Source organism: Phaseolus vulgaris, chromosome 8, assembly GCF_051622355.1.
Source record: "Phaseolus vulgaris cultivar YP4 chromosome 8, ASM5162235v1, whole genome shotgun sequence".
Classification (NCBI taxonomy): domain Eukaryota; kingdom Viridiplantae; phylum Streptophyta; class Magnoliopsida; order Fabales; family Fabaceae; genus Phaseolus; species Phaseolus vulgaris.
The window spans coordinates 61,733,969-61,747,912 of NC_143505.1; the positions used below are offsets into that span (position 1 = coordinate 61,733,969).

The 13,944-nt window shown below is 31.7% G+C and overlaps 2 protein-coding genes across 5 annotated transcripts; one reads left to right on the forward strand and one right to left on the reverse strand.

Moving 5' to 3' along the window:
- Nucleotides 1-2,035: 2,035 nt before the first annotated feature.
- Nucleotides 2,036-5,797, reverse strand: LOC137826493 (Nucleotide/sugar transporter family protein). Of its 4 annotated transcripts, none has more exons than XR_016515189.1 (7): nt 5,314-5,603; nt 4,304-4,455; nt 3,708-3,916; nt 3,533-3,626; nt 3,162-3,402; nt 2,755-2,925; nt 2,036-2,450 (listed from the first exon to the last, which is right to left on the reverse strand). XR_016515189.1 is itself a non-coding variant. In XM_068632470.2 (7 exons), exons 1-7 carry the CDS (start codon nt 5,699-5,701, stop codon nt 2,180-2,182), a joined length of 1,089 nt encoding a protein of 362 aa, XP_068488571.1. In that variant the 5' UTR covers nt 5,702-5,797; the 3' UTR covers nt 2,036-2,179. The 4 variants fall into 4 exon arrangements, 2 of the variants coding, with proteins under 2 accessions (XP_068488571.1, XP_068488570.1); XM_068632470.2 differs by lacking the exon at nt 5,314-5,603 and adding an exon at nt 5,677-5,797 and having other exon boundaries at nt 3,236-3,402; XM_068632469.2 differs by having other exon boundaries at nt 3,236-3,402; nt 5,314-5,646.
- Nucleotides 5,798-9,296: 3,499 nt separating this feature from the next.
- Nucleotides 9,297-13,710, forward strand: LOC137826494 (ABC transporter G family member 26). The gene is made up of 9 exons (XM_068632473.2): nt 9,297-9,549; nt 9,958-10,247; nt 10,348-10,503; nt 11,007-11,190; nt 11,277-11,555; nt 11,637-11,921; nt 12,005-12,289; nt 12,367-12,474; nt 13,188-13,710. Exons 1-9 carry the CDS (start codon nt 9,343-9,345, stop codon nt 13,452-13,454), a joined length of 2,061 nt encoding a protein of 686 aa, XP_068488574.1. The 5' UTR covers nt 9,297-9,342; the 3' UTR covers nt 13,455-13,710.
- Nucleotides 13,711-13,944: the final 234 nt, after the last annotated feature.

The window sequence follows — 13,944 nt, forward strand, 5'->3', positions numbered from 1 at the left end:
TCAGTAGAACATTTCAAAGTCTTTTTTCTCAAGAGCCTTAACCTGATTTCGCATGAAGGAAAGTGCTTTTTTATGGATTTTTTCTGGCACTGCTGATTTCCAAAATTTTGAATTCTATTTTCTAGCCAGCATGATTCTAATTAAGTTTTTCATTTCTGAAATATTGTTTAAAGGTGATTTTGGTTTCGGATATTTAATCTATTTGCTAATATCGAGTTGGAATGTTGATGTAGGTCTCACTTTCAATCAGTTTGACTATTTGTTGAATTTTCTGATTTTTGCGTTTCTTTCATGAAAGAAAGTTTTAAAAAACTAAGAAAAAAGAAAAGAAGTAAAACTTGTGGCAATTTTTAGATTGTCTGATAAAAAATAAAGTGAAAGAAAAAAGTTTGGAGAAATGTATATAAAAAGAAATTAAAACTTTTAAGAAAAGAAATATACAGGGAAAAAAGGTAGAACAAATAACTGAACTGAGAAAAGAAAAGAAAATAATTAATCAAGTCTCATTTCCATGAATGATAACTTTTGATGTTTTATTCAGTAATATATTTATACTTTGATATTAACTAGAAAGAAAATAAGTACGATTTAAATAGATTAAACAAAGGTAAGTTAATGGAATATTTAATCAAGGAAAATAATATTAATCCGAAATTATTAATATTAATTTGAGTTATGATAATACTGGCACTCTATCTTGTATTATTTATGAAATATATTTTAATAATTTAGTCAATCAATTTTTATTACAAAGTTTCATATCTGATATATTTAATTATTTTTGAAATAAAAAATATTAACTTAAAAATAATGTAGAAAATTTAAAATGATATTAAGAACTCTGCATATATAATTCTATTATGATATTAATATCAAATATACACTCGGTTACATGATTGCAGAGAATGTTATTTGAAAGCCAAAGAATTTAATTATGGTAATAAAAAAATATTTTCTCTTTTATTTTATGTGTCGTTTAATTTTTTAAATTGACTGTTATTTACTTATATCATTATAATAATTAAAATTTTATTTCAATATCATCCTAAATAAATTATCACCCTAATATAAATTCTTTCAGAACATAAACTAAATAAGTGAGACAATATTGCTTAACAATTATTAGTGTATTGCTAACGACAAACTACCCTCTCTATTTTTTTTTATCTGTTTCTGAAGGTTGTTTCTGCAAGAAATAGAATAAATTATCTTGATTTTAACTAAATAGTTGAATAATTTTTTATTTATCTCAATAAATATATGTTAAATCGTTTAAAGATTACAAGAAACTATTATAATTGATAAAAGGGTAATTGATATCTTGTTGACAAATAACAATAAATAGAAACAAAAATTCTAAAAATTCCAAACTTGAAAATAAAGTATAAGGAAGTAATTAGATGTGGTTATAAAAAATATAATAATTATCTGTTTAAATGTGGAATAGTTACAAAAAGTGAAATAACAAAGAATGTTAGAATATTTTAGTAAAAAAAATTCAATTTCTCAATGGAGACTGGAGATGAGTTAGCTTCTCTCTCTTTTATTTTTTATTATTAATAAAAATTTATAAAATAATTTTTAAATTGATATCTAAATTAGATATTAAGATTTTAACTATTAATATTTAGATTTTAAATTAGTTCATAAAGATTAATAAAGATTAATTTAAAATATAAAATAATAAATAATTAAAACTTGATAACTAATAGTTATATACTAATTTAAAATTAGTTTATAAATTTTTATTAATAATAAAAACTATTTTAAATATAAATAACTTTCTAGTTTATAAATAATCTATAATTTAATCAAATAATAATAAATTATTTTGGTTTCTAATACTTTTAACATGTTGCTAAAGTTAAAGCTCTTCAATATCATGCTATAGTTTTTTCTTATGGAGTATTCATCATATTTGTTGATTTTTTTTTTTATCTCAGTGCTCCAGGAGAAATTGTGGTTGAATAAACAAAAATCAAGTTTTTCTACTTAAATATAACAGAAACTGATGGAACTTTGTGAAAAGCTACCCTTCAACAAATTTGCAGTGACTGATAAATTACTGTGACTGATCTGTCTATACAAAAAGTGTGGCTGCACAATTAGAATTGCTAAAAAAGAAAAGGACATGAAATGAGTCTGTCTGATGTGTTTGTTTTTTCTTGTATTATATGGCTCAGACAATGGTGCTGCTGTTAATATTTACACTCAAATCTGTGCCGTCTTCACCTGTTGATTTCGGCTTCGGTGAAGGCAACATTTGCTGCATATTTTCCTGAGACCCTTGCAAATTCAATGATGTGTAGATTGACATTCCAGAGAGAGCAACAACAGCACCACCAATGCTCACAACCCCAGGATCTGACTTGAATAATAGGTACCCTCCCAACAGAATCACACAGGTCTTAAACTGTCCTAAAACAACATGAGTTGTAGCAGAAGTGGCCCTGCAAAGATTGGTTCATGATGTGATGTTAGCAAACTAATCTTGTCCATGCTCCACCAAGGAGCCACAATACTAAAAGGAATGACATAGTGTTTGTGTCAGAAAAGAGAAAAGTTTTGTTAACACCATGAAAAAAACATACATTTGACACTGTTTATATAGTATAATAATATTTTTAAATTAAAAAATAAAATGAAAATGAATAAAATATTAATTTATTAAGGTGTGAAGGGTATGTTTTTACTATTGAGAGTATTAATTTATCAGCACCAGAAAATGGTGTAGGAAGGGAAATGCAGTCTCACCCCAATGCCAAGGCCCCTGACCATTGCAAGAGAAAACCAAGGAGAGCAGACACAAAAACAGCAGTTGAGTTGTTCACATCCCACTTGAAGGATAGCACTCCTGGTGGATCTATCCATGGCATCAATGCCCCAAGGAAGAAAATTGTGACAGGGGTTGTCTTCCACATCAACCTACAATGAAAAAGTTTCAAGCTGGTGCATTGACATACTTTTTCCTAAGAGAAATTTGGGTAGTAAGTAAATACTTAAGTGTAGCACTTCAACAAATACTTACGTATAAGTTGTTCAATTGAAGACAAAATAAGATCAAAATGGTATCTGTTTTCATAATCATGATCAAACCATGAGTTTTTTGGTACACTTGAATAAATGTTTGTCATATTTCTGTCAAATTCTCAATCACTTACAAAAATACTCGTCATAAGCCTAAATAAGTTGTGAATAAACTCCTCCAAATGCACCCCTAACAACTACTACTTACGCCAGAGCTGTCCAGTTTCCCTGCTGTTGTAAAGTAGACCATAAAATTTTGTTAATGGCACTTGGGATTATCCATGCAATTGCAATTAGAGCACCAAATAAATTGAACTCTAAATCTGTTACAGTTGCAATTGCTACACCTGCTGACACCACAGCCAAAGCCAAAACCTGCATCATTCCAATGACATGATTAGTGCATTAAAAACAAGGGAGTGGAATAGTTCTTTTTCAGATATGTTCAATGCTTTACAAAAGAGAAGAAAAGAAGGGAAGGGTGTGTGCGCGCGTAATTCTTCACCTTTGTAAAAGAAATGGTTTTTCTAAAAAGAATGAACTCCGCAAGAACAATTGTAGGGGTGACAGCAATCTTAGCCATTTGGTAGAAACCAATACTGCAAAAGCTGGATTGTCAGCAAACAGTAAAGCTCTGAATATTTTATTACGAAGATGCTAACTAATGCAAGAGCAAGAACCTGTTATACTGGAGGCTAGTGTTTGCAAGGCCAGAGGCAAAGGCCATAACAGCACCAAGGGCAAATAAAGAAGAGAATGGAGTTGTTTTAGATGGAGGAGACACAGGAAGCACTGATAGTGTCTTGAAAATGGCAAGTAGAAGCCATGCAGTGATGTAGTGTACAAATGTGAGAAAAATTGGGAAGTTGAAGCCAACTTTACCCATCACCTGTTAACATAATCACCAGTTAACATAATTATACACAATTCAAGTGTAAGGGTGTTTGATCAATAGGCTAAACATCTAAAGATATTAAGAAGTGGACTTTAAGCCTAACTCAACTTCATAAAACTGACTTATGAGGTGAGGTTTGCACCTACTTATATAGAATGAAATGCTCTAATCTTTAGTCGATGTGAGATCTCCAACACACTCCTCACGCTGAGAGTGAGAGCTCGTGCTTGAGACAACATATTATGAGTAAAGTCAGTTTTATAAAGTTGAATTAGGCTTACAAATCCATTTATTAATAAGAGAGTTACTAGTGTGATAAGTTGGGGCATTCAGATCATCACATTATAAAACTGAAGCAAAAAGAATGCAAATTGTCCTGACCAATTTGTTTGCCATGATAATCCCAACAGCAACCATAAAGTTGAAGGACAGTGCCACCACTGGTCCACAATATTTTTGCTGTTGTCGCTTGGCTCCTTCTGAGGTTCGGATTTCATTGTAGAGTGAAGCTCTGAGTTCTTCCAGTGCTCTACCTGATAGTTTGATTCATTAGAACTGGCCAGGTCTAGTTTATTTATATTGCTATTGGAAACACACATTAACGATAATGAGTAATATTGAACGAGTAACATCTTTAAAATTCGTGCAAAATGGAAACTTAAGACATTGAATAAGCCCCTATTATTATTCCAAACAGGGCCTTAAATTAGCTTAAATCATCATGGCTCAACAGAGAAAGAAGAATGGAGCAGAAGGGCCAGATGATGCTAAAGAAGAAGGAAGGAAAAGAAAGATGAATATATCAGAGACAAATCATGCATCTTTATTTCACATTCATTTCATGTCCTCATTAGCCAAACAAAGGTCCAAACAATTTACAAAGTTGTTGTAAAAAGGAAGATCAAGGTGGTGTAATTTTTTTGAATTGGCGAGTGAGAACATCAATCAAAGTTGCAGAAACATAAACACAGCAGCATCAGTTCAATCAAAATGCAAATTGGTGTTAGAAAGTTTCCATGATAAGAAAGACCTTCTGATGCAACCATGATAAAGCATAACACAAACTGCGGAAAAAAACAAAAGAAAAGAAAAGTAACGTAACAAACTTATAGTCTTCCACCGCCAAAACCGGAGTATCCAATGCTTTTTAAGCGATAAAATATCATTTCACACAAAAAGGGCTGAGGAAAATAAGATCATGCAAGATGAACATAGTTGAGATCTATCCATTACATAACAAATTTCAGAAAACCAATCCCAGAAAAAACAAACACACATGAATGAACATAGGTAAAAGCGAAAGTATGATATGTATATATATACATTACTGAAATTAGATAATGCAATAAAACTAAGATGGTATGAAATCAGCTAAGAAAATCATAAAAGACCTGCATCACCAGCATCACTGTCTTTCCTTTTAATAAACCTTCGTCCTCCTCTCCACAGTGAATCCAAAAGCCCCATTACTAAGTGGCCTATTCATGGATTTGGATCACATATGCAATGAAAATGCAAGGCAATCTTTGCAAAACACATGCATTTCTATGATTATCTATACCAATCAGATGCAGAAGCCAAAACAGAAAGGCAGAGAGAAAAGGGTGTTGATATAAATACGAATTAATAGGCCATGTTGCTTAAAATACAATCAACGCAAAAGGGTGGGGAAACAGAAAATTTACATTGTGAAAGGAGGGGTTTTTGAAATGCATGAAAAGAAAAAGACAAAAGAGAAAGTGAAGGGAATTTACTTTCTTCTCCAAAGGAATATTGCATCTGATGAGAGTGCCAACAAAAGGGCACCACGTGTTTGTGAAATGAACCTAGTAGAAAGTGTAGGTGAGGGTAGTAGCAACACCTGTCTACCTCGTACACTAGGAATTGATGTAACTGTTGATTTACGGGGAAGTTAATGTGACATCATGAAATCAAATATTGTTATATATATCATTATGAAATAGTCAAACACTTGTTGCAACCACCACCATGCACTTTTTTTGTTTTTTGGTATCATTGCCTAATCTAATGCCTTCAACACTACAACCTCTTCTTTTCTGCTTTCATATCAGCTTAACTTGATGCAGAAGTTTCATCTCACTCACCACAAATTCACCTTTTCCTATTCTCATATTCCACCAACTGGTTGGTACCATTAACCATTCAACTCATCCAAACTTTCTTTTCTTCTTTCCATCACAAACAAACTACTGCTATTCTGCCTTCTGCATTCTGCAAGGAAAATGCTTCCTTTTTTTCTGCAATATAACTTGTGTTATTGTTAAAATTCACGAGCCTAAGATTTCTCTGCATATAAATTATATTTTGTATCTGTGTTAAATAATTCATTTTGCTGTATATTTTTAAATATTATTGAAAAATGAATTTGAGAATTAAGATAAGAAAGATTGAAAATGTTAGCAAAATATCACTGTATCACCGTACAATTTATATGTTTAAAAATATTTATTTATTATGATTTCAATTTTTATATAGTTTATATATTGAAAACATGTATATTTATAGAAAAATTGAGTTATGACAAACAAGCACTTATAAGTACAATAAAAATGAAGAAATTGAATGCTTAATATATAAGATTAAACTAAAATTGAGAACAGAACCAATTATAATCACTTTTTAATTAAATTTAAGGTTAAAAAATCAATTAATCGTAAACTAATTTAACTGTTGTGACTCGAATTATCTTATTCTTTTAAGTTAATATAATCCAATAAATAACACCCTGTTAACAATAGTTTAGAAACCCAGAGATGATGCTATTCCAATTTCCAAGAAATCAAATTTGTTTGCAGTTTTAAGGAAAGAAAAACAAATAAGAATGGATGACTATTTTTGTTTTGTTTAGCTAAATAAAAATTAAAAGAATAATATATATATATATATAATTTTTTTTTTACTTTTGTTTAGTATGATGATATGGGTATAAATGCTCTATCTAAACTCAAACGCAAAACAAAATATATTAATTTGCACTAATTAGAATATTAGTTAAATTTATTTCACTCATGATTTAATAAAAAAGAATTCTAAACTCGGATCAAAATATAATTTAGTAAAATATTAGATTTAGTTTTAGTTTTGATTGATATTATAAGTGTGAGATTTAATCCATTAGATTCTAATGTAATAATGGTACAATTTTAATTTCCAAACATGTAATACATTAATGTCACCACAATATATTGCAAATAACAAAAGAATTAAAATTGAAAATTTTTAATATATGAAGGATTCAATTGGCACCATTAGAGTTATTTAGAGACTAAAATCACATACTTGTATATCCCTTTAGTACTTTTAGGAATTCAATTTCTACTTTGAATTTATAAGTCCATGGATATGTGTTGTGTGATAGGCTACTAGGTTCGCACACACTTCTTAAATGATATACCGATACTCGTATGACACGTATAGTTGAAGTGTCAAATTTAAAAACTATTTGTTGGATTTTTGATAATTTTAGCATGGTCTTTCTTAACACAATTTAAAAAGAAAGAAATATATTAATTTTCTAAAAATTCAAACTTATTGTATTAATTTTTGTTATAATTACTAAAACAAGGAACAAATCCATTTAAACCAGCTATGACAAAAATCTTTTTGCTACAAAAAAAATTTAAAACATACTTCTTCTACACATAAATCTTTATTATCAATTTATAAATTTATAATTATATAATATATAGACCTATGTTACTATGTCTTCTCATATCTTACATTTAAGAGATAGATTATACGTATCTTATGTCCATATCCATATCATATCAGGATCCGTGTCGTGTTACATACGTTACACAACTAATTTTGATTCCATTAATTGTTCATAAGAAAGGTTAATTCAGTCAATGATCTGCAAAAGTGTATAAAGAAAATCTACTCAGAATGAGCACTGCTGATGTAGACTAGGTTATGAGAAATCTTAAACGTAACGTTATAATAAATTTATCATTCAAAAGTTAAAACATATATTAGAAATAGGAATGGTAAAATGAGGAAAATGGCTCTGCCATTAATGTGAAGCTTTCATATTAACAAAAGCCACTAACTGGTTTTCAACCAAAATCCAATTTTTCTGCTCACTCCATGAGGTGTTAGTTGCATAATTTTCTTTTTTTATGCTTCTCACAAGTCACATCTCACATGTTTTCCACTCATATTTGTTTTTGCATATCTTCTGAGAATTGATTGATATCATGAAATACCCTGTTATCTCTCTATCTGTCAATTTTCTAAACCGTGCATATTTTATAAAATTTAGAACAGTTTTATTAAATGATATTGAATGAAATTGAAACTAAAAGAACTATTATCTTCCTTTTTTGGTTGGTCGACTTGCTCTTCCTTCCTCTCGGATGAACTTCTTCTCTTCTGTCACTCCTCCTTCCTCTTTTTCGTGAACTCTGAATTTGGATGGTACTGCAAAAGACACTCCAACCCTCAAGTCAGACTTTGACACTCAACACTTAATTGTTTAGTACTAGATGACGACGTTATTTATATAATTATTCTAAATCCTTTGTTATTGGGCCTGATTAAGAATTTAACCTGATACACTGTTTTATGTTTAATTTTTGATTAATGTCACTAGTTCTCTGCTTGCGTGTAATGGTTCAGTCGATTCTGACTGAGTGCTGGACTTTAAACCGTATTGATAGTTAAAAAAACATTTTCCTTGAAATTATGAGACCAGAAATCTCTGTTAAATTTTTAATCAAGAAATAATAGTTTTAATTCCTTAACTCTTGCCTTGAAGTAATGGGTAACACTTAACAAAATCAAAATTTGAATTTTAAGGAATATTAAATATGATTGTATCAATATTAATCAGACAACTAACGTGATTAATTAAGAAAAGATATCTCATATCACTCAACCAAACATATTCAACAATGAGCATAATAAGATTGGGCTGAAAACAACAAGGTGTGTTCAAATTATACCTGTTATCCCACATGTTTTGTGAGTAAAAAGTATGCACACCAAATACTTGAAAAAGAAAAGTGAATCTGCAAAATGGAAATGACTTTTTTGTTGAGTTTTCATTGTAAAAGAAGTATTCCATTTTTTTTTCACATCAATCTAATAAACATGAGATTGAAGACATGCAGAAGTGTATTTGATAAACGTTCAGTTACTTACCAAGCCAATTTATTCATGTTCTTGACATGTTCTAATGACAAATCACAATGGTTGAATTCAAAGCATATGGGAGAACAACATTCATACCTTTCATGGACCAAGAAACTGCCATGAAAAGTATGTGGCCCACCAACCAAAATTCTGCCTCCATACATGATATATAGGCAACCTCTTGGTCTGATGCAGTTGACTCACAGTATCTAAACTATACTATTACAATACTTGACTTCAACAAGTTCTCATTAGCTTCCAAGATAATGGAGAATGAAAGAGAAGAAGAGATTGAGGACATGTCAATGTCACCCCCATCTCTTGGCTCCATGCAATTTGCAGGGAGCAATGGCTTTGGTCACAGCATGGAGTTCATGTCTCAGGCTTATCTTCCGAATATGTACACAGAGATTGACATCAAAATTGAGGATTCCAATTTCAACCAAGATCCCCCCTTCCCCATTTATCTCAAGGTAGAGAAAAATGGTTAAACTCTGCAACTTAATCAGGATTTTCTTTCCCCCTACATCACCACAGATTATTGCATGGTTAAAAACTATGTATAAATAATTTTGGTCAAATTCTATGTGACATGTAACTTACTTTTTCAAATTATGAAAGAGTTAATAGAACTCAGCTAGACAGCTACAAAAATTGGCTGGAATTGTAGATCATATGATAATTTATTCTATTGCATTAGAGCAATGTTTTTGTTTTTATCAGAATCTTAGTTCTTCCTGCAATGCACTTAGAGGGTCTTGATGATTTTCCACTTACTGATTTCAATCTGTCAGAATATCATCATTAACAGTGTTTGCTTCTTGATTGTATAGTTGTTATGATTGTTGTTATTTGCCATAAACATTCTCAATAATATGCAGTTTGAAGATGTAGAGTATAAGGTGAGAGGTAGCCAAGTGGCTTCCACTAATCCTGTGAAGTCAGTGATGTCAAAAGTTGCCACACAACACACCATGGAAGAAGATAGATACAAGAAAATTTTGAAGGGTATGACAGGAAGCATTGGCCCTGGTGAAATTCTTGCTTTGATGGGTCCTTCTGGTAGTGGAAAGACAACCTTGTTGAGAGTTGTAGGGGGAAGATTGGTAGACAATGTAAAGGGAAAGATAACTTACAATGATGTTCGATTTAATCCTGCTGTCAAAAGGAGGTTAGAAAACTTCATAGGCATCGGCATCAGCATCCATGTCATGACATGTGCTTAGATATTTAACAGAATTTCTGTTTGTTTGTGTTTTTCTGTGTTATAGGATTGGCTTTGTTACACAAGAGGATGTGCTTTTCCCACAACTTACAGTAGAGGAAACATTAATCTTCTCAGCATTCTTAAGGTTACCAAGCAATATGAGCGAGCAACAAAAATATGCAAGAGTGGAGACCACTATCAAGGACCTAGGCCTTGAAAGGTGTGTCTAGAATAGGTGTACATGTGATTACTGGATGCTTACATTCCTCTTAAATGACGTGTCCGTGTCGGATACACGTATCGGACACCGACACTCATACGACACTCGTAAAATGTCTAATTCAAAAAATATTTATTGGATTTCTTATAATTCTAACATTGTTCTAACACAATTTTAAAAAGAAAAAATACATTAATTTTTTAAAAACTCAAATTTATTTTATAAATTTTTAGTATGATTATAAAAACAAGGAACAAATCATTTTGAAACAATCATGAAAAATACTTTTCTGCTTAAAAAAAAAGAGTGAAACATACTTATGTACATAAATCTTTGTTGCCAATTTATATAATTCATAATTGTATAATATATAGATTCGTGTCCCGTATCCTATATTTCAAAGATTAAAACGTGTCTATGCTAGATAGCTAAAAATAGCTACAAATTCCTCCAAAAGAAAGAAACAAAACTGTTTCCCTAAATAATCTTTTGTATAACCATAGATGTCGCCACACAAAAATAGGTGGAGGATATCTCAAAAGCATCTCTGGAGGAGAAAGGAAGAGAACCAGCATAGGCTATGAAATCCTTGTTGATCCTTCACTGCTTCTACTTGATGAACCAACTTCAGGCCTTGATTCCACAGCAGCTAACAGACTCCTTGTCACTCTTCAAGGACTTGCCAAGGTATCTGTAACCATATTTAATTCTCATTTTGATAACCCCCCAAGAATTTGGAATATATGCTGAAAATACTTTGGATTTGCCTAAAGGGTGGAAGAACCATAATCACAACAATTCACCAGCCATCCAGCAGAATCTTTCACATGTTTGACAAACTTCTTCTTATATCAGAAGGATACCCCATTTACTATGGGAAGGCGAAGGACGCAATGCAGTACTTTTCATCGTTGAGGTTCACCCCAGAAATACCAATGAATCCTGCAGAATTCATGCTTGACTTGGCAACTGGACAAGTGAATAACATAAGCTTTCCACAAGATGTTTTCAAAGAACAAGATTCTGCTGACAGTTCAAAATCTGTTATTGAAGTAAGACTCTGCATTATATATCTTTTATGCATGTTCAATCTTATTATACACCACCTAATAACCCTTCCCTTGATCTGTTAGTATCTACAACTCAAGTATAAAGAAACACTGGAACCAAAAGAAAAAGATGAGAATCATGGAGCAGCAAACACACCAGAACATCTTCAGCTAGCCATTCAGGTTAAAAAGGACTGGACAGTGAGTTGGTTGGACCAATTCTTCATTCTTTACAAGAGAACATTCAGAGCAAGATGCAAGGACTATTTTGATAAATTAAGATTAGTTCAAGCACTTGGCATTGCTCTTCTGTTGGGCCTACTTTGGTGGAAATCTTCAACCAATACAGAGGCTCAAGTTAGAGATCAGGTAGTTTCAAAACCCTTACACAAAAAGACCTATCTGAGACTCTCTTAGACTAACATTATAATGGACCACTATCTTTTCTGCAGGTTGGTTTAATGTTCTATATCTGTATATTCTGGACATCTTCATGTATTTTTGGAGCAGTCTATGTCTTTCCTTTTGAGAAGATCTACTTGGTGAAAGAAAGGAAAGCAGACATGTATAGACTGAGTGTATACTATGTAAGCAGCACTCTGTGTGACATGGTGGCGCATGTTTTTTACCCTACATTTTTCATGCTCATCTTGTACTTCATGGCTGGATTTAAGAGAACCGCTGCATGCTTCTTCCTGACTTTGTTCGCGGTGCTGTTAATAGCTATAACAAGTCAAGTAAGCCGTGTTGAGACATTATATGTAAATGAACCATCATTGGCTTGAAGCTTTAAAGAACACAATGTTGTTTACAGGGTGCTGGAGAACTATTTGGAGCTGCAGTTATGAGCATTCAAAGAGCAGGGATAGTTGCTTCTTTGGTACTAATGTTGTTCCTTCTCACCGGTGGCTACTATGTCCAGGTATAAATCTCTATGCTGTGAAAAACTATCAGGCTCGGACACGCTTCTACATGGTAATGTTCGTGTCGAACACACCTCTTAATTGGTATGTCCGTGTTAGATATACGTATCGGACACCGACACTATAAGTATCGGTGAAGTGTCTAATTCAAAATATATTTGTTGAATTTCTGATAATTTTAATATTCTAATATAATTTTAAAAAGGAGAAATACATTAATTTTATAAAAAATCAAACTTATTGTATAAATTTCTATTATTATTATAACAATAAAAAACAAATCCTTTTGAACCATTCATGAGAAGCATCTTTTTGCTAAAAAAAAACTAAAACATACTTGTACACATAAATCTTTATTGTCAATTTATATAATTTATAAAGTGTCATTTGTACTACATTTTAAAGATTATACATATCTTTGTGTTTGTGTAATATTAATCTCCGTGTCTGTATCGTATTAACGTCCGTGTCAGTGTCGTATCAATGTTAGTGTCCGTGTCTATGCTAAGGTGAAAAGTAGTACCAACATTGAAATTTGCAGCCTTAATCACAGTTCTGCATCCCCACTTTCTCAATTTCACGAATTTCGTCTCCAAAAAGAACTTCAATGAAAATGCTCAAGTCACATGTTAATAAACACCACCTATGTGAAATATTGATGTGACCCTTTTTTGATTGAAATAGCTTCTAACAGAGAATGGTTTGCATGCAGCACGTACCGAAGGTGATGCAGTGGCTGAAGTATTTGTCGTTCGTGTACTATGGGTTCAGACTTCTTCTAAAAGTGCAGTATTCAGGAGAAGAACTCTATGAGTGTGAAAGCAAAAGAGGGTGCAGAACACTGCAGAGTTCACCAACATTTGACACAGTAAACTTGGAAGGAGGCTTAACTGAAGCATGGGTTCTCATAGCCATGGCTCTCTGCTTCCGTGTCTTTGCCTACTTCTGTCTCCGCAGACGAATTGATGTTCGCAATTAGTCTCACCAAATCAACTTCTCTTCTCAACCAAGCACCAACATCTCACAAAACATTCTAAGAAAAAACAAAACACTGTATTCAAGATCTACACAATTACCAACAAGTTTCATAACTGGTTATGTATTACCTCAATCTTCAACTAAAAATAATATGGTTGCTTTTTCTCTCATTGTTTTATTACTTATTATGTAACAGTTGGTTGGTTGGTTCCTACTTTAACAACCTTTTATTAACAATGAAAACACTGTTATTTCTAGTCCAGTGCCAGATAGTTTATTTATTTATTTATGTTGTTGCTAAATATAAATTAATTACAATATCACATAGAAACAAGTGTCTATTGACTTATTTATTTTATCAAAACTAAGTCATGATCATGCATAATTTAAAAGTTTAATTAAAATAAAAAAAAATCCTTTTGTGAGTAGAATAACTAATCTGGTTATATTTTGCTTTCGTGTACTATTATTATGTTGGTATCTTCACAAAT

Bases quoted from the DNA above. Each gene is read 5' to 3' on its own strand.
- LOC137826494 (XM_068632473.2), top strand. From the start codon at position 9,343: ATGGAGAATGAAAGAGAAGAAGAGATTGAGGACATGTCAATGTCACCC. The intron at 11,191-11,276 runs GTATCTGTAACC...ATTTGCCTAAAG, and splicing joins CTCTTCAAGGACTTGCCAAG to GGTGGAAGAACCATAATCAC. The intron at 12,475-13,187 runs GTATAAATCTCT...GTTTGCATGCAG, and splicing joins CCGGTGGCTACTATGTCCAG to CACGTACCGAAGGTGATGCA.
- LOC137826493 (XM_068632469.2), bottom strand. From the start codon at position 5,389: ATGGGGCTTTTGGATTCACTGTGGAGAGGAGGACGAAGGTTTATTAAA. The intron at 2,926-3,235 runs GTAAGTAGTAGT...TTTTCATTGTAG, and splicing joins GGAAACTGGACAGCTCTGGC to GTTGATGTGGAAGACAACCC. The intron at 2,451-2,754 runs GTGAGACTGCAT...CAATCTTTGCAG, and splicing joins TCAGGGGCCTTGGCATTGGG to GGCCACTTCTGCTACAACTC.